Source organism: Quercus robur, chromosome 7, assembly GCF_932294415.1.
Source record: "Quercus robur chromosome 7, dhQueRobu3.1, whole genome shotgun sequence".
Classification (NCBI taxonomy): domain Eukaryota; kingdom Viridiplantae; phylum Streptophyta; class Magnoliopsida; order Fagales; family Fagaceae; genus Quercus; species Quercus robur.
In genome coordinates this window covers 7,117,565-7,138,535 of record NC_065540.1, presented here as the reverse complement: position 1 = coordinate 7,138,535, position 20,971 = coordinate 7,117,565, and the positions used below count along the sequence as shown (strand labels likewise).

The following is a 20,971-nucleotide window of genomic DNA, read 5'->3' as shown; positions in this document are numbered from 1 at the left end:
TAATTCTTTTTTTTTTCCAGCTCAGGGGGTTTATTTGAAACCCTAAGCTTCACTTGCCACCGCCCTTGCATGCTCAGATTTTTTACTAGGGAAATTGAAGACAACCCATATGCGAACTGTAAGTTATGCCATCACTAATTTGTCTGATTTCAACATGACTTTCTGTGTACGGTTTGAACTATGAACTTTGAACCTGGGGCGGTTGGAAATGTTTGTGAGAGTTCTACAGATGATTCCTACAGTAAAATATTTTTGTTGTTCATATATTGAATAACTATAAATTGATAATGTAATCTTAAATTTTAAACGACATAATACCCTATAAGACCTATACATTGTTAGACATAAGAAATAAATTCATAAACGTGACTTTTTCAATCTTTAATGTTGTACTTAGTAAAGAGTTTTTAACGAAGAACGTTGTAAACGTTGATATGGTGGTTAATTGTAAATATGATTCTCATGACTCCCACTCTAATATTAACAAAAAAAGCACCATTTCTATTAACTTTACACTAGTCCCTGGAAGGAAGAGGTTAGGGTCTGAGGGCTTCTTCTAATTGAGATTGAGAGGAAATGATCAAAAGAATTGTATAGTGGAGATGTTAATCTAATTTTGGAACAATCCTCGATAGTCCACCACGGATTACATTATGCAAGCCAAATATTGAGCACCTAGTTATAACCTCTATCATCTCCAATAGGGATGGCAATTTTGCCCTACCCTGCTTAACCCGCCCCTCCCTGCTTCGCCCTGCGCAGGTTTTCCCCGCCTGGTAGACATGATGGGGTAGGGATGGGGCAAGATTTTAGACCTGCACCACGGAGCAAGATGGGGATGGGTTTAGACTTTTTGGACCCACCAACCTTGCCCCGCGTTGCTAAGGGTTATAATTGTAAATTTTTCATACCCTAAAACCCTACTATTTAAACAAACATATCAATATTAGCTTATTTTATTCCACTAAATGTGGTTCTCTACCTGTATTTTGTTATGTGTTATACTATGAGAATTTTTTATTTTTATTTATTTTTTTTTGTGATTGTCTTGTTAAATGCTTGAATATATTATTCAATTTTTTTCTAAAAATTGATTTGATTTGATGGGATAAATTTAGTTGTAATTTAAATATATTTTTATTAATGAAATAAGTTTCATTAAAAAAATTGTATTAGTTGTAGAGCCAATTAACAAAAAGTAAAGTTTTACAGGGTGAGGCGGGGCTTCGTAGGGCCCCAAAGGGCAGGGATGGGGTGAGAAATTTTCCCCTTTCATGTGGGGCGGGGCGGAGATCGGGTAAGACAAAACCATGCAGGGTAGGGACGAAGACCCCATCCTTCGGCCCTGCCCCGTCCCGCCCCATTACCATCCCCAATCTCAAGCATCAGCACCAGATTTTTTTATTAACCAACCTGTACTAGCTTGATCATGTTGGGCTAGAACCATAGAATGGTATCACTTGGCTTTAATTTTCTCCTAGGTTGCCTAACAAACCCTCTCTCCAAGTCCAGCAGGCCTCTCATTTGCAATTTGGGCAAAAGGTTTGATTCTCACTCTAAAAAAGTTTTGATTGAGACTCTAAAGAAGTACACTGATGGAACTGGGCCCATATAAATGGGAACATCAGTCAAGCCTCATTACGTAATGAGTAATGTTGTTACCCACATTGTTATAAACCATTTTTTTGAACTGAAATCGTGTTTTCAAAACATGATTTTAGTTTAAACAATGTATTTAACAAGGTGTGTATAACAATTTTTATCTTAATCTAATTTGAAAATTCTCTTCTGCTTGGGTTAAATTAACCTAGATCTAGCAAATGTGTTGGATCAATAGATTTTAGGTTCACCCGACTCGAGTTTTAGTGAGAAACAAGTTGTCCTAAATTGATTGCAAAACCTATGAATCTTAACTGGCCTTTGTATGGTCTTGTCAGTTCGATATGCCATGTATTTTTTTACATGAAAAAATGATATAAAAATATAAATGAAACTTGATAATATTGCCTTTGCTCTCTTTCAAAACAACAAAAAAAAAAAGAGAACAATAAACAAGAACAATAAAAAATAAAAGCCAAAATAATACATAAATTCTTAAGTTTACACATTTACTAAACTAAAGCCTTCAAGCCTTGACTTCATTAATTAAGAAACTATGAATGTTTGTGAAAAGAAAAAAAAAAAAAAAACCTTGAAAAAGAAGGGAATAAAGAAAATGGTAAGAAGTGAAAGTAAGAAACATGTTTATAGAGAGTTAGAGGGCCAAAGGGGGAAGGGGGGCAAAAAAATTTACTTAGAAAGTAAAAAGGATTAAATTTTGTGATTGGGAAGTTAACCCAACCCAACATGACTCGACTTGACATTTCAACAGGTTGACTCGTTTTTTCACTGGTCTTAAAAATCTCTATCCATATTCATATTTTCCTTTCAATATGAGTCCAATTTTGTTTGGTTTAGACCATCTATTATAAATGATGCCTAGCTATTCCCTAATAATATATATATATATATATATATATATATATATATATATATTTTAAACTGATATTATTCTGAAATAATTATTTAGTACTTTGACAGTATAGTGATGCGATACTTCTTCATCTCACATAATAGTGAGTTCTATTAATTCAATTCATATTGGTTTACCATTCGTGTGAGAAGATAGGGTACCGCGTCATGATACTCTGAAAATATCTAATGATTTTTTGTAAGCTAGTCAATCACCAAACTCAGCTAACTTAGCTGTACTTTTTGAGAGAGACTTTGATTAAGAGATTGCATAATCAAATATTTCAAAATTTTCATTCCGTATTGTTCAATTTCGGTTGTTATTGCACTGACAATCATTTCTTTATTTGGTTAAATTCTTCTTCTATTTAGGATCCATTTGCTTGACCGGAACTTTTTTTTATCCCTTTCATTTTCTAATGCTTTTTGGTATGGTGAAAAACACACTTAAGCAAAAACAGTTTTATTTGTTGTCAATAGGGGGAATATTCCAAAAAAGAGGAAAATGTTTTTCAAAAAATTACAAACCAAATAAGCTACCACAAAAAATACATTTAGTGATAAATTCTATCTCTTCACTCGGTCTCTCCACATATTGATTGTTGGTCAAATATTGACCAACAATCAAATTTTTCCCTAATGACATTTCATGCTCATATCAGTCATTTCCCACCTATATTTTAATTTTCTTTCATTTAGGACATGTTTTCGTGAATAATTTTTTATATTATTATTTGTAATTACAAGAATAATTCATAATTTCATGCAAGCGAAATAACTAAACATATTTGTAGCTCATTTTCAAGGTCACAATACGCTGGAAAATGAACCTTTAAATGTACTTTTCCCTAATAAAAAAAGTGTTAATTAAATTTTCTAGAGAATAAATTCAAAATGCAAATGATGTACAATAACGGGCATGCAATGATGAATGTCCATCTGGTAAATGTTAAAATGGGAGTTGGAAGGGCGAACAACATAAATGTAAGGATGATAGAAGCCTCCTGTGGGATCGTGAATTCGTGATACAAGGCCAACCCAGTTTGTTAGTATGGTATTACACAAGGACTGTTTATTGCTTGTTTTATTTTTTTACCTACTCTTACTGCATCATTGCTCATTAATTTGCTCCTAATATATATTAAGCTTAACAGCTTAGACACTGGCTGTTAAAGATTCAGACTATTTTAAACAATGGTGGAGTTGGGATTTGACTTGAAGGAGGGGAGGGGGGGAAATTACATTTGACATCACATTTACGCATGTGCAAGCAAACACACACACACAGTATTTGAGATCAATTTGCAAAATAATAATTCATTCATGGGTATATTAAGCAATATTTGAATACAAGAAAATTCAAAATAAAATAACATATTCATTATATTATTTATCTATTAGGGGTTTATTTACATAAAAAAAAAAATCATTTTAGAATTGTAATTATAAAAAATGTTATATCAGGAGGGTATTGGTTTTGGTTTAAAAACCATCCTATTTATTAACCATTTATTTATATAATTTTTAAATGCATTTACTGTGTATATATATAATATAATATAATAGAATAAATGCCTTTAAAAAGTCACCAAAGAAAGAGAGGAGAAAAATCGAACAATATTAGATTATAAGTTAGATATGTGTTATGGTATCCATTTGTTTTATTTTATTTTTATTTTTTAATTAATAGAACTGGGCTATTTTGAGATGGCATAAGTGGGCTATGCTCTCAATCCTCCCATGAAAGGAGCTGCTTGTATTGTGCAAACGATTTTATAGCTTTTCATCATTAATAATAATTTTACATTTTTACCTAAAATATGTCTAGACTAGTTAGTAAGTAAATATTAATAGATTTTTTGAGTTGGGCCAGGGGGGCAATTGCCCCCCTCGACTTCCCTGACTTCGCCCCTGATTTTAAATGTCTCGGTACAACATGAAAAAGCTAGTGAACGAGGATTCTTTTGTAGTATCCATTTGTTATGTATTATTCAAATAATTATTTCGTTGACACATACATACATGTGTCAGTACATGAAACTGATCAGCTTCTTATTACTATTTAGAGAGAAGGGAACACATAATTCCTCTTCTTAATTCATGGACAGAAAGTGATAACATAGTTGGGTGCACCAGAGCAAGTAAATGTGCTGTTCTGATCATCATAAGCATAGCTATAAGCTTGAGGGCATTGGTTCTCAAAGATCCGAGAATAGTCTGTGGGTGGGCAAGTTTGTGGAGTGTTATTTGCACCAGTGCAACAATACTGTGGCTGATTGAAAGCAGTACAAGCACTCTTGCAAGCAATAACGCTTCCATCAGACCCTTTCACTTGCAGCTCTGCTGGGCAAGCTGCATTCACATTGGCCGGACAGCTTGAGGCCTTGCATTCACCAGTTCCACCTTGTGTGGCTACTGAAACAGGCAAGTTGAACCCATCTACAAGACTAACATCATAAAAGTCCATTCCACCATCGGCGGCTATGTTGATTTCTACCAAAGAAGCTGGCGGAACTGCACCGTTACCATTGCATGAAACTTGACCAGAGCTACATTCTGCAGTAGCACAGCTGAACTTTCCGGAGCTGTCTGTGGAGCATAGAGTTCGGGCCCAGAATCGGCCTTTCCATGGAGCTTGGACATCTATTGCTGAGGATGCTGTAGATGCTAACTCAAACCCAGTAGTTGATAATTGAGGTTTTTGATCTGAAGTTAAGGTTCCTGGCCAGACGGTATATGGACAGTTGTTTGTGAAAGTTATTCTAGCAGAGTGAGCACCTGCATGCAACATATATAAACCAAAATCCTTGTCATCATTTTGAAAATGAAAACAAAACCTGTATTGTAAGCAGCAAATATATGTAGCAGATGCAACATTAATTCTAACGTGTAGATACACGTACGTATCATGATGATGCATGGTTATGATTCAACGGTTTGCAATTATTTTTAATTATCAAAAGTAAATAAATAAGACTCGTGATGAAAAGAATGTGCATGAACTATATTCCTTCGCGGGGTTTCATGACTTTATTGCGTTGCCAATGATGATGAATGAGGCAAAAAAACCGCATGTTTTTTGATCTTTTCGAGAAAATGAATCATCACAAACAAGAATTTTGTAATTATTTTGGGTGTATATCAAGCACTTCTAGAGGATGAGGGATAGAGTTTTGGACGATGCAATGTGGGATAGTGATTAGTGAGGAGGCATACCAGATAGGAAAAAGAAGGCCAAGGTAAGGCTGTAGAGTGCCATGGTTTTCATCATTGTATGATATCGTTGCTTTAAATTGGTGGTATATAAGAACTAACAAGTATGATGAACTTTAATGTGGTATGGTAATAATAATTTGAAGAACTTGGTTGGGTATATATAGAAGCTTATACGTGGTTGCGGATATCAATGCGGTCCATGCGGGGAAACTTGGCTTGGAAATTTTTTTTTTTGTCATTTTCTTTTAGTGAAGGCTTGGACTTTTCAGTAGGAATACTTATTGTCCTGGTGATCGTTAGAGTCTTTTATACGGCACCAAGGTCGCTATTTCGTTGGAGAAACATAACGATCGAGGAATTTGGTATATTTACAACAACGGGTTCTCTGGAATGACTGTAATTGTATTATGTTGAATAGACTTTTGTTTTGTATTCAATTTAAGAACGTGTGAGGCTGAGATGAAGTAACCAGTCTAGTTCGCCCATGACTTAAGGTAGCGTCCATAGGTTTTCACTAGGGAAATTGAAGACAAACCTATGCAATCTGTAAGTCATGCCGACTCTAATTTATATGATTTCAACGTGAATTTTTGCGCATTGGTTGAACTTTGAACCCGGGCGGCTTGAGATGTTTTTGTGAGTTTTGCGGATGAATTTGGGGTGAAAAAAAAATATTCTTTCACATTTGTTCATATAACACATAAAAGTAACTATGAAAAAAAGGAGGTGAAATAGTGGATGTGTAACAACCAAAACCCTTTGGAGTTAACCAATTCGTAAGGCTTCTAATCCTAGCTCGGATCTAGTAGGTTCCTTTTTTAATTCCTTTTTCACCAAAATTATCTTGTCATAATTCAAAGAGTAAAACTAAACCATCGATATAGTTGCGATCAAAGACTTTTTTAATACATCCACATCCTAGAATATAGTAAAAATTCTGCAGATATGAGATTAGTTGAAAACAATAAAAACAGATATTACTTTGATACTTTTGCTCCTCTGTCTTTTATTGAATTTTTTTTTTTGGGGAATTTGTGATGAGTTCGAAACTCTGTTTGTGAGTGCATATTAACAAAGTTGTTGTTGTATCCTGAAGAGCAACCGCTTGCGCCATTTGCACCGACAGATTCATTCCAATGGAGGCGAAATCGCTTCTTAAGGATAGCGAATTTAGTTCCGTGTCTCGGCGATAAGTTTTACTTAATCCTTAATTTTATACATTTTTTCACTTGTCTATTTTACTTATAAGTTAATCTGAGCATATCTTGTTTTACTGATATATTATTGATATTGCTTTGTAACTTTGTTAACAACCTGGACAATTTTTAAACTATACTTCCAACACATGAATCAAGTCTCATAACGTAATAAGTAATGTTTGTTAAACACATTGTTATAAACCCATTTTTTGAATTGAAATCGTGTTTTCAACTTAGAATTTTAGTTCAAACAGTGTGTACGTGTAACAAAACAGAGAGTAAGAAGAAGAAAAATACTTACCAAACTTACCCTTAATGTTCAAAACAAACAGGAGTTCTTTTGAAAGATCACATTTTACCCGGTCATTATTCTTATATAAATTGAGTTTAAATCTTATATGGATTTCCTATTAAACCTTCTATGTTTACACAATCAGAATCTTATCACATTATATTTTCTTTAAATGCTAATAACTCTTTATAGAGAGTTATTAGCATTTAAATCTTGTAACTTATTTTTTTAATTATAAATCTTGTAACTTTTTCTTTATAGAGAGTTTCAACTTATAATATCTGCTCTTGATAATAACTCTTTATTATCACCACTGCGTACCCTCAATGAGGTGGTCACTCCACTAATATAAGTGTGGTTACTTCACAAGTATAGTAGAATTTCTATCTTGTATATATATATATATATATATATAAACATTTTATCGTCAGACCAAGACATCAATCGGTTTTTGGTATAGGCGGAAATTAAACTCCAAATATTTTATTTAACCATTAAGGACTTTACCAACTGTTATTGACATTACTTTCTCTCTTTCCTATGAAGAACTAAGGTTCAAAATTCAAATCCCCCTTTGAATTATAGAATAATATTTTTATTTTTGTTGGATTAGGTCTTATCCCACTCCTTGCTCTTAAAATAAACACTTCTATTGTCAAATGAATAGGTTTATCTTTCCACTTTATGTTTTACCAAATAGTAATAATTAAATAATGCAAATTTGTGTACACTTGGTTTTAACATGTTGTTATACAGGAATAAGTGAAAAGAACAATCGTATTTGGAGTTTATTTGGTTTATTTTAAACACAATATAAATCATATATTTTTTTTACATGAAAATCTATATGTATACTCTTAGTTGGAATATAATTATTTCTAGTATTAATTAGCTAGGCAAGTGAAAAATATAATTCACATTTAGTTTATGTAATATTATATCTGACCAATTACACAGGATAAAGATAACTATCTAACAATATTTATATGTAGGCAAGTGAGTAATCAAAAGAGAGAAAAATACCCAAACACCTCCTAAACTTTCAGCTACTAACCAAAACATTCTTTCAATTATTATATTGGTCAATTTACTCCTTAAACTATACGTATCTGTCAAATCAACACACCAGTTACTCTCCGTTAAAAACACAAACAGAATATGCATGTGTATCCCACGTGAACTTTAAAATAACATATTACCAAGGATTGAATTGGGTGAGAGGAGAGAGAAACCTATAGCATAATAGAGAAAGAGAGACACGATCAAACCAAAAGAACCACGGTTGTCGGCTGCCTCACCGTCGACAGCTACCATGGTTTCTGCTGTTGTTTTTCCAGTCACCCATGACCTGCAAGAGAGGGAGACATTGTTCAGTACATTTATTTTGGTTTCAATGGAAATTTGTTATTTTTCCCCTATTTGCTGGTTTGTTCTCTCTCTCTCTCTCTCTCTCTCTGTGTTGGGATTTGGTTGATTTCAAACTTGGTGGTTTGATATTGAGTTCTCTTCTTGCTAGTTGTATACTGGGCTTTCATCAAAGATCTTGTGCGCACGATATGTTTGCCAATATTGCTCTGCGAAATAGTGTGCACTACATTGAATATCATTTTGATTTTTACTTTATTTTCACAATATTTCTTACGGGTCTGGCATGGATTGATTGAGTGAAGTGGGTTTTCATTGTTTCTTTATTTTTAATAGCAATATTATTATTAAGCAATACAGATGATTAAATTTGTTTTGTAAGTGGGAACACGTGCATCTCATATGCTTTTTCTGTTAGTGTTTTAATGTTAGATTAACTGAAGTATTGATTTGACAGTTATATAAGTATAGTTTAAGGAGTAAATTGACTAATATAATAGTTCTAGTGGTGTTTTGGCCAATAATTGAAAGTTTAGGAGGTGTATGGACATTTTTCTCAGAAAAAGATTCAAAACTATTTTTCTCCCTGAAAAATAAAAAAAAAATAAAAAACTTTTTTTTTTTTAATTAATGCCCATGAGAAGGCTAGCATATCTAACAATATTTCAGTTTCTCGGAAGTAGTGCTCGCACTAAAGTGCTAAATTATATCTATCTTGTGATCATTTCACGTTCACAATATTATCTAAATCAAACCGTAACAAGTTCTTATATTGAGTCTTAACATGGGCAACACCAGTTTATTAGAATCCCCTATTCATTGACTATTGTTTAGAAATTTTACCTCAGTTTATGCATGTGTGGGTGTGGGCATTAGAGAGAAAGATGGGGCATAGAGTTGTGAGATATTGATGTTTCTATCTCTGCCAAAGATTAAAATCTTTTTAGTGCTTGCGCAAATCTCATCAAACTATATTTTTAAATTTTTAGTGGTAGTGGTAGTGCTTGGGATAAACTATGTTTGTTCGTTTAGACCTATTTAAACTAGATTGTTTAACCTAATATATTAACTAAGTGATTATTAGGTTTATTATTCAGATCTAGGTTAAACAAGCATATATCATATCATGCAAAACAGCGGAAAATAAATAACACTACGATATGATGACCTAGGAAAACCGATGAAATGAACCGTTTTAAAGTAAAAACCTGTGAATGATTTGACCTACCTATCCTCAAGATAAAATAAATCCACTATAAGATAATCGAAGTTTTTACAAAAGATTTAACCCTAAATCTATTGCTACCTCATATAGTAATTTATTGACATGACCACATGAAAGTTTCGAATCCATAGGCTCTTTCTCTTCTTGGATTTACACCAACCTAAGTACCCTTGTTTGTGACTTTGAGATCCCACTAAAAGGTTTCAGATCACCATTAGTAATGATCTTGATGCAATAACTATGTTCTACTAACGCTTGATTGTATATCTTACTCTAGTAAATTCTTATGTAGTTAGAAGGTACAAAACATCTCAAATCTCATAAAAAGTAACACACAAGTCTTCCAAAAGTCTGAAAAACGTAGCTAGGGTTTCCCTTTTATACGTGGAGAAGTTAGAGTGAAACTGTAAACGTTTTCGCAGGCTTGGGCCTGATTTAAAAATCTGCAGAATTTCTATTCCTGCAATTTTCGATTAGTCGAGCCTAATTTCTCAATCGGTCGAACCTAATTTCTCGGTCGGTCGAGCAAGGCAGAAACTCATTTCCTTTTTCTGAATTTTTTGTAGTCAGCTGGACTTGAACCTTGAAACCAACACTTTTAAGCATTGCCTAACACTTACACTAGACATGTTTTGTTCTCGGTTTGCCAACACAATAAAAATATGATTCTAAACATTTAAACCTAAATCTTTAGAACCTAACAAACTATATCATGTTGAGAACATTATTTAAATTTTAAAAAACAATTATATTTTTTAAGAACTTTATAACTCACCTAGTTGAGAGTTGCACCTCCTAATGTTTTCAAGATAAACCCAATCCACGATGCATGTAGTGGGTGCTTGGTTCTTGAAAGGAAATATGGGCATGTAAAATATAAGGAAATGGCCTGATTATCACTCGGATAGGTGTGGGCAAGATTGCATATTTTCTTGAAGCTAGTTGAGTACTCATTAGACTGGCAAGCTTGTGGACTACTATAATCCCCAGTGCAACAATATTTTGGATCCTTTAACGCATCACATGCACTATAACAACCAATATATACATGGACAAAATTTAACTATAAAATTAGTTGAAATTTAAGGCTATAACCTTACTCAATAAAATAAACTTTACTACATATTTTGAAAATCTAGCCATTAAATTGCATGTTTTTTACACTCTTAATACATATGTCAAATTTTGTGTCAATCATATATTATTTACTATATAGTCTATAAGCTTATACCTTATGCATAATTTTAAACTATAAAAACTTGCAATTTAAACAATTTATTGATAACATAGCTATTAATCTTTAATTTTCTAGAAATTTTGCAAGCATGGAGGATATAAGAAGAAAAGGTAATCCAATGGTGAATTTGTCAATATTCACATCCAATAAAAAGATATTAAGTAAAATTGTAGTTTAAGGTTACAACCAATTTTGTAGGTAAATTTTATCCTATATATGTTGCCCATACTTGTTTGTGGCCAATAGGTTAGATTGACACACGTTGCTTATATCTTGAACACATTCCACAATAGGGCATGGCCCTGATCCATTGACTAGAGTCCCACCAATGGGTTCGATCCGGATTTCCACATTATGCCCATGGTTCAAGTTCACTTCATAGGACACCAAAGATTGGTTTATATTGAAATTGAGTAGGGTCACTGGTTAAGTCATAAGTGGGTGGTGGAGATTGGCAACTCTTTGTGCCTAATATCCAGAGTCTCCAGTTTCACATGAAAAATAGAATGATTCATTGTGCTGGTGCACTTGGTCCTAGCCCAAATGCTACCTTGTTATTCATCAGGGGTGAAGAATATGTATAAATTCTTAATCCTACCTAGTCTCAACCTAAATTCCATATGTTATTATCATGTTGAAGTGGTCAAAGTTGTCACTTACCAAATCTAGGCCCAATCACTCTTTCTTTAGTTCTTGTTTAGGAGAGCTTATGTGTATTGACTTACCTTACAACTTCAAAAGTTGCACATAAATTAAAATAAGTTGAGAAAGTTGGCAAAAAAATTCTACCAAATGATTTTTCAACTCTTTGAGAATTGAATCAGTTAAAATATGTTAAGTTGTCACTTAACAAACACATTTGAACGGTATTAACAAAGAGATTGACCCCCTGATATTAGGAGAGTGGATTTAGATTTTGAAACATTTGAAGACAAAATCAAAATGACCCCTTGAAATGTGTGATTTGCAATTTACTTTTTAATTTAAATTTATATACTTACCCTCAAGAATAAAAATCCCCAACTTTAGTACAACATGAATAACAAGTGATAGAGAGTAGCACGAAAAACACTTTATTCTCATAACTCATGAGCACAACCTCAAACTTTGTACATGTTTTATTCAAATAACTATTTCTTTGACACATACATACATGTGCCTAGTACTTGAAACATATCAGTTTCATATTACAAATTTAGGAATACATGATTCCTTTCTATAATTCATGGACAAAAAGTGATAAAATAGTCGGGTGCACCAGAGCAGGTAAAGGTGCTAGTTTGATCATCATAAGCATAGCTATAAGCTTGAGGACATTGTTGCTTAAAGATACCAGAATATTTTGTGGGTGGACATGTTAGCGGGGTGCTAAATGCACCAGTGCAACAGTACTGTGGTTGATTGAAAGCAGTACAAGCACTCTTGCAGGCAAGCACGCTCCCATCAGACCCTGTCACTTGCAATTCCCCTGGGCAAACTGCGTTCACGTCGGCTGGACAGCTTGAGTTCTTGCAATCACCAGTGCCACCTCTGGTGGCTACAGAAACAGGCAAGTTGAAGCCATCTACAAGGCTAACATCGTAATAGTCCATCCCACGATTATCTGCTATGTTGATTTCTACTAAAGAAGCTGGCGGGATTGCACCAGTACCGTTGCATGCAACCTTACCAGTGCCACAATCAGCAGTCTCGCAAGTGAAATTTGTTGAGTTGGTGGAGCATTGGGTTCGGGCCCAGAACCGGCCTTTCCATGGAGCTTGAACATCCAGTGTTAAGGAAGCTTTGGATAATAACTCAAATCCAGTATTTGATAGTTGAGGTTTTTGATCCGAAGTTAGGGTTCCGGGCCAAATGGTTTTTGGACAGTTGTTGGTGAAAGTTATTTTAGCAGAGTGAGCACCTGCATGCAAGTAAACCAAACGCTTTTGAAGATGAAAAACAAAACCTATCTTGTAGCCGGGTTGTATTAATTATGAACCACTACATTATTTTATTCTGTTTGTAAGTGTTACATAGTCCAAGAACTGACTCAGGTTTATAACTGTAAGTATCAATCATATTTTGAGCAATTGAAATAGAAGTGTACATGTCTATATAAAAAAATTAAAAAAAGAAAAAGAAAAAGAATCATCGATGCTATAAATATGCATGAAATCTAGCACTTGCCCTCAATGTGACCTGTTCATTAATTAGAGCACGTTCCTCTATGGACTATTAGAAGAGATCAATAGAGAAAGAACAAGTATCAAGTACATAAAATCTAAAATGTGTTTCAAGTGAAAGATTAGCGAATATAATAATGAAAGCTTAATCCGTGGGGTTCATGACTTTATTGTATAGCCGATATGATGATTGTCGCAACCTAAAATTTTGTGATTAAAAAAAAAAAAATTACTGACAAAAGCAATGTGTTAAAGCATATCAGAAGTAGATAGCATACCAGATAAGAGAAAGAAGGCCAAGATAAGGCCGTAGAGTGTCAGGGTTTTCATCATTGTTGCTTACTTTGATGGTAACAAGTAACTAGTATATATGATGAATGACGAACTTTGGTGTGGTATTGCTTAGGCTAATCCAATGAACTTTGCATGGTATATATAGAGGTTTATACACCGATTCAAAGGAGAAACATGCCGAAAATTGGACTTGGATTTTCCAGGAATTCTTTATTGACCCACTTGGTAGTTATCTTCCAAACAGTATCGGGTAGCTACTGCAACTGTGAAGGAAAGAGACTGATACATGCATGTGGTTTTTTTTATTTTTTATTTACTTATTTTTTTGAATGATTGTGTTTAATTTTTTAAGCTGTATTATTGATAATTTTTGTTGTTGGGTTAATTTTATTACTAATTTTTGTTGTTGGGTTATTTTTTTTGGGCTTGTATTTTTCTTTTTTATAGATTTAATCTATTAATTTTTTACGGCCTTTAAAAGGTAAAAAATGCTAAAACTACAAAATTTTTACAAATTACTAATGTGCTGAGTGATTATTAGTAAGTAAAAAATGATGCAAATCATGTGCGAACTAATAAGAATTTGCTATTTCAATAGTTTGTAAAAAAGTTTGCGCTTATAACATTACTCTTAAAAGAATTAATAACATTGTTAAGGGAGCCGGGCAAAGTGTAATTTTTTTAAATATAATTGCTAAAATTAGTACATATTAATATACTAATATTTTTTTGTAAGGACTCAATTTGTAACGATCCCAAATTGGAGTATTGGGTTCGAACGTTAAAGGCCCAAACAATAAAATTTGTAGAGAGTGGGCTAAAAGGCTAGGCCTTTGTGAACGGACAACCGTTAGTCATGGTATTCGTGATGATTGCACAGAGGTGAACCTAGCGTATCTAAGAAGACTTTCTTCTCGGCATGGCCTGAGTGGCTCCGGTCCTTGGACCTCGTCCGAGGAGCTTAATGTTCTTATTATTCTTTTTGGGTTAGGGTTCACTGGCCCTGGAGACGATCTGCCTCCCTTTGTTTTGGCTGCTTCCTTCTCCTTTTATACTAGCTTTTCCCCACTCTCATACGTCCACGTGTAGGTTTCACTTTTTAGGGCTGATACTTGTCTTGTCAGCCCATACCCAAAGTGGTTGGGGGTGGCTGTAAAAGCTAAAGAGCATGGCCCTGTCAGGCGCAGAGTACTTAATTGCAGTATTGACAGCCTTTCCCTTGAACTGCTCCTACACTGTACTCGCATTTTTTTTTGGGAGCGCTATGGGGGCTGCCTTTGATAACATGTCATTCTTTCCTTCTAAGTTTTAGAATGCCGAGGATAGGATCGTCCTCGGCTACATCTCTAGGCCATTTGGACTTTCGTCGTACGTCCTCGGCAATGTCTCTCCTCGGCTCGGACCTTGGGCCCTAATGTAAAGTGGGCCGGAGTCACAAATTCTCTGGCCCCATAATAGCCCCTCAAAATCCTGTTGTCCGGCCCCTTGGACGGAGATGAGGGTTTTGGTGACGTCAGGCCTATGTCACGGCTTGACAAGTCTTGTCCTTCATCAATGCCGGTGCCTCTTCACTTGCCTGAGACATGCTCTTGGTTATGAGACACTCCTTTAGTTTTACTCACGTCGCGTTCCTGCCGTTTCAGTGCACGAGGCGCGTCTTTAATAAGTTCTCTTTACGAGGCGACGCAAATCCGACGGTTGAAGACGGCTTTGGGAGTTGAGCGGGACTTATCTCGTTTGTAGTTTTTCTTGGAGATTTGTACAGATTAGATGCCACCAGGCTTGCCTCCCATATAAGAAGCACGATGGGGGGGGGGGGTCATTTTCTTTATACGCAGACCCTTTAAGCCTTTTAAATCCCTAACCCTCCAGTTGTGCCCATAGTCCTCATTACCAGTGTGACTAAGCCTTCGGGGGTGATATGGTTAAGGCCAGGATGGGGGAGAAAAGACCATACCCTCTCCAGAAGCCTTGGGTTTCTTCAAGACTCAAGATGGCCTGGTCAGGGTAAGGGAGACAAAGACTCAAGACACTTCTTCCCCTTGATAAGGCAAGAAAGGAGCCTCTTCTTCTTTCAGCCAAATTTCGAAGCAGGTGGAGGTCGCATCAGATTTTTGGTGCGACAGCACTGAGGTTTCTCATTGTTGGTACCATCCGCTCTCTCTCAAGTGCTACTAATATGATACTTGCTCGATTGCAGTCAGAGCTGGTATGGGGATTAGGCATCCCCGCTTCTTCCTCTCTTCCATCACTGGAGCCACCTAGGTGCCTCCGCTTCTTCTTCTCTTCCATCACTGGTGCCATCCAGGTGCCTATACTTCTTCTTCTCTTCCATCACTAGTGCCATCCTGACATGCTTAGTCCTTGCTAGACCAAAATTTGAAAGATTTATCGTTCCCCTGTATCTTTTTCTTTTTGTTTTTCTTTTTGCTTCTGTATTTAGCTTCTGGTATAGGCTTGTTTAAGCCCCTTATTGTACGCTGTACTACTTCTTTGTCTAATAAAAGATGACTTTATCCCATTTTGCGTTCTTTCTTTTCTGCAATAATTATTTGGTGAGTGGATGTGCTGGTGTCCTTTTCTTTTGAACAATACTTAGGGCCGAAACCCTTGTTAACAAAGAGCTATCACTTTGAACTTATTAAAACTGACGGGCACAATAATGCCGATTTGAAGTAGGTTAACCATATGAGACTAACCGAGATAATATCTGAATGCTTTGTATTGCATATGGGGTGATCACCCGAGGACGTGTAACCTAAAATGAACTGTCCGAGGGGGTCACCAGGCACTGGGGTACTTTGCCATGTTTCAGACGATATTCATAGTCTTAAGTTGTTTTGGGCATCTGGTCCGAGGATCGAGGTATGACTATACCAGATCTAAACACTCGGTTGCGATAGTTTCCTTAGAGCTGGGGGTCCAAGGACCGCACAGGATTTCCATTCTGTCTAGGATTTAAGCCATTTTCTAGGGGTTAGTTTCCCCATAGGTTTGAGTCCGAGGACCATACAAGACTTTGGTTCTGCCCAAACTTATATATTTTTGAAGTAGTTGGTTTCCCCATAGGTTTGAGTCCGAGGACCATACAAGACCTTGGTTTTGTCCAAAACTTATATATTTTGGAAGTAGTTGGTTTCCCCATAGGTTTGAGTCCGAGGACCATGCAAGACCTTGGTTCTGTCCAAAACTTAAATTTTTTGAAATAGTTGGTTTCCCCATAAGTTTGAGTTCGAGGACCATGCAAGATCTTGGTTCTGTCCAAAACTTATATATTTTTGAAGTAGTTGGTTTCCCCATAGGTTTGAGTCCGAGGACCATGCAAGACCTTGGTTCTGTCCAAAACTTAAATTTTTTGAAATAGTTGGTTTCCCCATAAGTTTGAGTTCGAGGACCATGCAAGATCTTGGTTCTGTCCAAAACTTATATATTTTTGAAGTAGTTGGTTTCCCCATAGGTTTGAGTCCGAGGACCATGCAAGACCTTGGTTCTGTCCAAAACTTGTATTTTTTGAAGTAGTTGGTTTCCCCATAGGTTTGAGTCCGAGGACTATACAAGACCTTGGTTCTGTCCAAAACTTGGATTTTCTTAATGACTCGAGGGTTAGCCCCTTGACAAAGGTGCAGGGCATTGACTTAATGTTGGAAGCCCCTAGAACTACCCGTGCCACTGGCACTTCGAAGGGTAGCCTTAAGTGGGAACTGAGTTAGAGCAACAACCACGTGCTGCTGGAAATGATGGAGAGGCTTTTGCATAGCTTGCCCCACCGTCAAAACTATTTCTTTTGAGGGACCCTTGTCGACAAGGGCTTGATCTCACCATGACTAACTGCCGCCTATGCCAACGCACAAGCCTCCCCACAGACGGCGCCAATTGTAAGGACTCAATTTATAACGATCCCAAATTAGAGTATTGGGTTCGAACGTGAAAGGCCCAAACAATAAAATTTGTAGAGAGTGGGCTAAAAGGTTAGGCCTTTGTGAACGGACAGCCGTTAGTCATGGTGTTCGTGATGATTGCACAAAGGTGAACCTAGCGTATCTAAGAAGACTTTCTCCTCAGCATGGCCTGAGTGGCTCCGGTCCTTGGACCTCGTCCGAGGAGCTTAATGTTCTTATTATTCTTTTTGGGTTAGGGTTCACTGTCCCTGGAGACGATCTGCCTCCCTTTGTTTTGGCTGCTTTCTTCTCCTTTTATACTAGGTTTTCCCCTCTCTTATACGTCCACGTGTAGGTTTCGCTTTTTAGGGCTGATACTTGTCTTGTCAGCCCATACCCAAAGTGGTTGGGGGTGGCTGTAAAAGCTAAAGAGCATGGCCCTGTCAAGCGCAGAGTACTTAATTGCAGTATTGACAACCTTTCCCTTGATCTGCTCCTACACTGTACTCGCCCTTTCTTTTGGGAGAGCTATGGGGGCTGCCTTTGATGACGTGTCATTCTTTCCTTCTAAGTTTTAGAATGCCGAGGACAGGATCGTCCTCGGCTACATCTCTAGGCCATTTGGACTTTCGTCGTACATCCTCGGCAATGTCTCTCCTCGGCTCGAGCCTTGGGCCCTAATGTAAAGTGGGCTGGGGTCACAAATTCTCTGGCCCCACAATAGCCCCTCAAAATCCTACTATTCGGCCCCTCGGACGGAGATGAGGGTTTTGGTGACGTCGGGCCTATGTCACGGCTTGACAAGTCTTGTCCTTCATCAATGCCGGTGCCTCTTCACTTGCCTGGGACATGCTCTTGGTTATGAGACATTCCTTTAGTTTTACTCACGCCGCGTTCTTGCCGTTTCAGTGCACGAGGTGCGTCTTTAATAAGTTCTCTTTACAAGGCGACGCAAATCCGACGATTGAAGACGGTTTTGGGAGTTGAGCGGGACTTATCTCGTTTGTAGTTTTTCTTGGAGATTTGTACAGATTAAATACCACTAGGCTTGCCTCCTATATAAGAAGCACGGTGGGGCGTCATTTTCTTTATACACAGACCCTTTAAGCCTTTTAAATCCCTAACCCTCCAGTTGTGCCCGTGGTCCCTATTACCAGTGTGACTGAGCCTTCGGGGGTGATATGGTCAAGGCCAGGATGGGGGAGAAAAGACCATACCCTCTCTAGAAGTCTTGGGTTTCTTCGAGACTCAAGATGGCCCGGTCAGGGCAAGGGAGACAAAGACTCAAGACACTTCTTCCCCTTGATAAGGCAAGAAAGGAGCATCTTCTTCCTTCAGCCAAAATCCGAAGCAGGTGGAGGTCGCATCAAATTTTTGGTGCGACAGCACTGAGGTTTCTCATCGTTGGTACCATCCGCTCTCTCTCGAGTGCTGCTAATATGATACTTGCTCGATTGCAGTCAGAACTGGTACGAGGATTAGGCATCCCCGCTTCTTCCTCTCTTCCATCATTGGAGCCACCTAGGTGCCTCCGCTTCTTCTTCTCTTCCATCACTGGTGCCACCCAGGTGCCTCTGCTTCTTCTTCTCTTCCATCACTAGTGCCATCCTAACGTGCTTAGTCCTTACTAGAGCAAAATTTGAAGGATTTATCGTTCCCCTGTATCTTTTTCTTTTTGTTTTTCTTTTTGCTTATGTATTTAGCTTTTGGTATAGGCTTGTTTAAGCCCCTTATTGTACGCTGTACTATTTCTTTGTCTAATAAAAGATGACTTTATCCCATTTTGCGTTCTTTCTTTTCTGCAATAATTATTTGGTGAATGGATGTGGTGGTGTCCTTTTCTTTTGAATAATACTTAGAGCCGAAACCCTTGTTAACAAAGAGCTATCACTTTGAACTTATTAAAACTGACGGGCACAATAATGCCGATTTGAAGTAGGTTAACCATATGAGACTAACCGAGATAACAGCTGAATACTCTGTATTGCATATGGGGTGATCACCCGAGGACGTGTAACCTAAAATGAACTGTCCGAGGGGGTCACCAGGCACTGGGGTACTTTGCCATGTTTCAGACGATATTCATAGTCTTAAGTTGTTTTGGGCATCTAGTCCGAGGACCGAGGTATGACTATACCAGATCTAAACACTCGGTTGCGTTAGTTTCCTTAGAGCTGGGGGTCCAAGGACCGCGCAGGATTTCCATTCTGTCTAGGATTTAAGCCATTTTCTAGTGGCTAGTTTCCCCATAGGTTTGAGTCCGAGGACCATACAAGACCTTGGTTCTGCCCAAAACTTATATATTTTTGAAGTAGTTGGTTTCCCATAGGTTTGAGTCCGAGGACCATACAAGACCTTGTTTCAGTCCAAAACTTGTATTTTTTGAAGTAGTTGGTTTCCCCATAGGTTTGAGTCCGAGGACCATGCAGGACCTTGGTTCTGTCCAAAACTTATATATTTTTGAAGTAGTTGGTTTCCCTATAGGTTTGAGTCCGAGGACCATGCAAGACCTTGGTTCTGTCCAAAACTTATATTTTTCGAAGTAGTTGGTTTCCTTATAGGTTTGAGTCCGAGTACCATGCAAGACCTTGGTTCTGTCCAAAACTTATATATTTTTGAAGTAATTGGTTTGCCCATAGGTTGAGTCTGAGGACCATGTAAGACCTTGGTTCTGTCCAAAACTTGAATTTTTTGAAGTAGTTGGTTTCCCCATAGGTTTGAATCCGAGGACCATGCAAGACCTTGGTTCTGTCCAAAACTTGGATTTTCTTAATGACTCGAGGGTTAGCCCCTTGACAAAGGTGCGGGGCATTGACTTGATGTTGGAAGCCCCTAGAACTACCCGTGCCACTAGCACTTCGAAGGGTAGCCCTGAGTGGGAACTGAGTTAGAGTAACAACCACGTGCTGCTGGAAATGATGGAGAGGCTTTTGCATAGCTTGCCCTACCGCCAAAACTATTTCTTTTGAAGGACCCTTGTCGACAAGGGCTTGATCTCACCATGACTAACTACTGCCTATGCCAACGCACAAGCCTCCCCACAGACGGCGCCAATTGTAAGGATTCAATTTGTAACGATCCCAAATTGGAGTATTGGGTTCGAACGTTAAAGGCCCAAACAATAAAATTTGTAGAGAGTGGGCTAAAAGGCTAGGCCTTTGTGAACGGATAGCTGTTAGTCATGGTATTCGTGATGATTGCACAGAGGTGAACCTAGCGTATCTAAGAAGAGTTTCTCCTCGGCACGGCCTGAGTGGCTTCGGTCCTTGGATCTCGTCCAAGGAGTTTAATGTTCTTATTATTCTTTTTGGGTTAGGGTTCACTGGCCTTGGAGACGATCTGCCTCCCTTTGTTTTGGCTGCTTCCTTCTCCTTTTATACTAGCTTTTCCCCTCTCTCATAAGTCCACATGTAGGTTTCGCTTTTTAAGGCTGATACTTGTCTTGTCAGCCCATACCCAAAGTGGTTGGGGGTGGCTGTAAAAGTTAAAGAGCATGGCCCTATTAGGCGCAGAGTACTTAATTGCAGTATTGACAGCCTTTCCCTTGAACTGCTCCTACACTGTACTCGCCCTTTCTTTTAGGAGCGCTATG

At 37.3% G+C, this 20,971-nt stretch overlaps 2 protein-coding genes and 1 pseudogene across 2 annotated transcripts; all 3 read right to left on the bottom strand.

Moving 5' to 3' along the window:
* Positions 1 to 4,448: 4,448 nt before the first annotated feature.
* Positions 4,449 to 5,868, bottom strand: LOC126691973 (thaumatin-like protein 1). Its single transcript, XM_050387307.1, has 2 exons — positions 5,728 to 5,868; positions 4,449 to 5,289 (listed from the first exon to the last, which is right to left on the bottom strand). Exons 1-2 carry the CDS (start codon positions 5,780 to 5,782, stop codon positions 4,610 to 4,612), a joined length of 735 nt encoding a protein of 244 aa, XP_050243264.1. The 5' UTR covers positions 5,783 to 5,868; the 3' UTR covers positions 4,449 to 4,609.
* A 4,715-nt stretch (positions 5,869 to 10,583) lies between these two features.
* On the bottom strand, positions 10,584 to 11,665 carry LOC126690963 (pathogenesis-related thaumatin-like protein 3.5; annotated as a pseudogene).
* A 437-nt stretch (positions 11,666 to 12,102) lies between these two features.
* Positions 12,103 to 13,622, bottom strand: LOC126691972 (thaumatin-like protein 1). The gene is made up of 2 exons (XM_050387305.1): positions 13,486 to 13,622; positions 12,103 to 12,945 (listed from the first exon to the last, which is right to left on the bottom strand). Exons 1-2 carry the CDS (start codon positions 13,538 to 13,540, stop codon positions 12,269 to 12,271), a joined length of 732 nt encoding a protein of 243 aa, XP_050243262.1. The 5' UTR covers positions 13,541 to 13,622; the 3' UTR covers positions 12,103 to 12,268.
* Positions 13,623 to 20,971: the final 7,349 nt, after the last annotated feature.

Excerpts from the sequence above, each read along its gene's own strand:
- LOC126691973 (XM_050387307.1), bottom strand. The coding sequence starts at position 5,782 with ATGATGAAAACCATGGCACTCTACAGCCTTACCTTGGCCTTCTTTTTC. Across the intron at positions 5,290-5,727 it reads GGCCTTCTTTTTCCTATCTG|GTGCTCACTCTGCTAGAATA; the intron begins GTATGCCTCCTC and ends TGTTGCATGCAG.
- LOC126691972 (XM_050387305.1), bottom strand. The coding sequence starts at position 13,540 with ATGATGAAAACCCTGACACTCTACGGCCTTATCTTGGCCTTCTTTCTC. Across the intron at positions 12,946-13,485 it reads GGCCTTCTTTCTCTTATCTG|GTGCTCACTCTGCTAAAATA; the intron begins GTATGCTATCTA and ends ACTTGCATGCAG.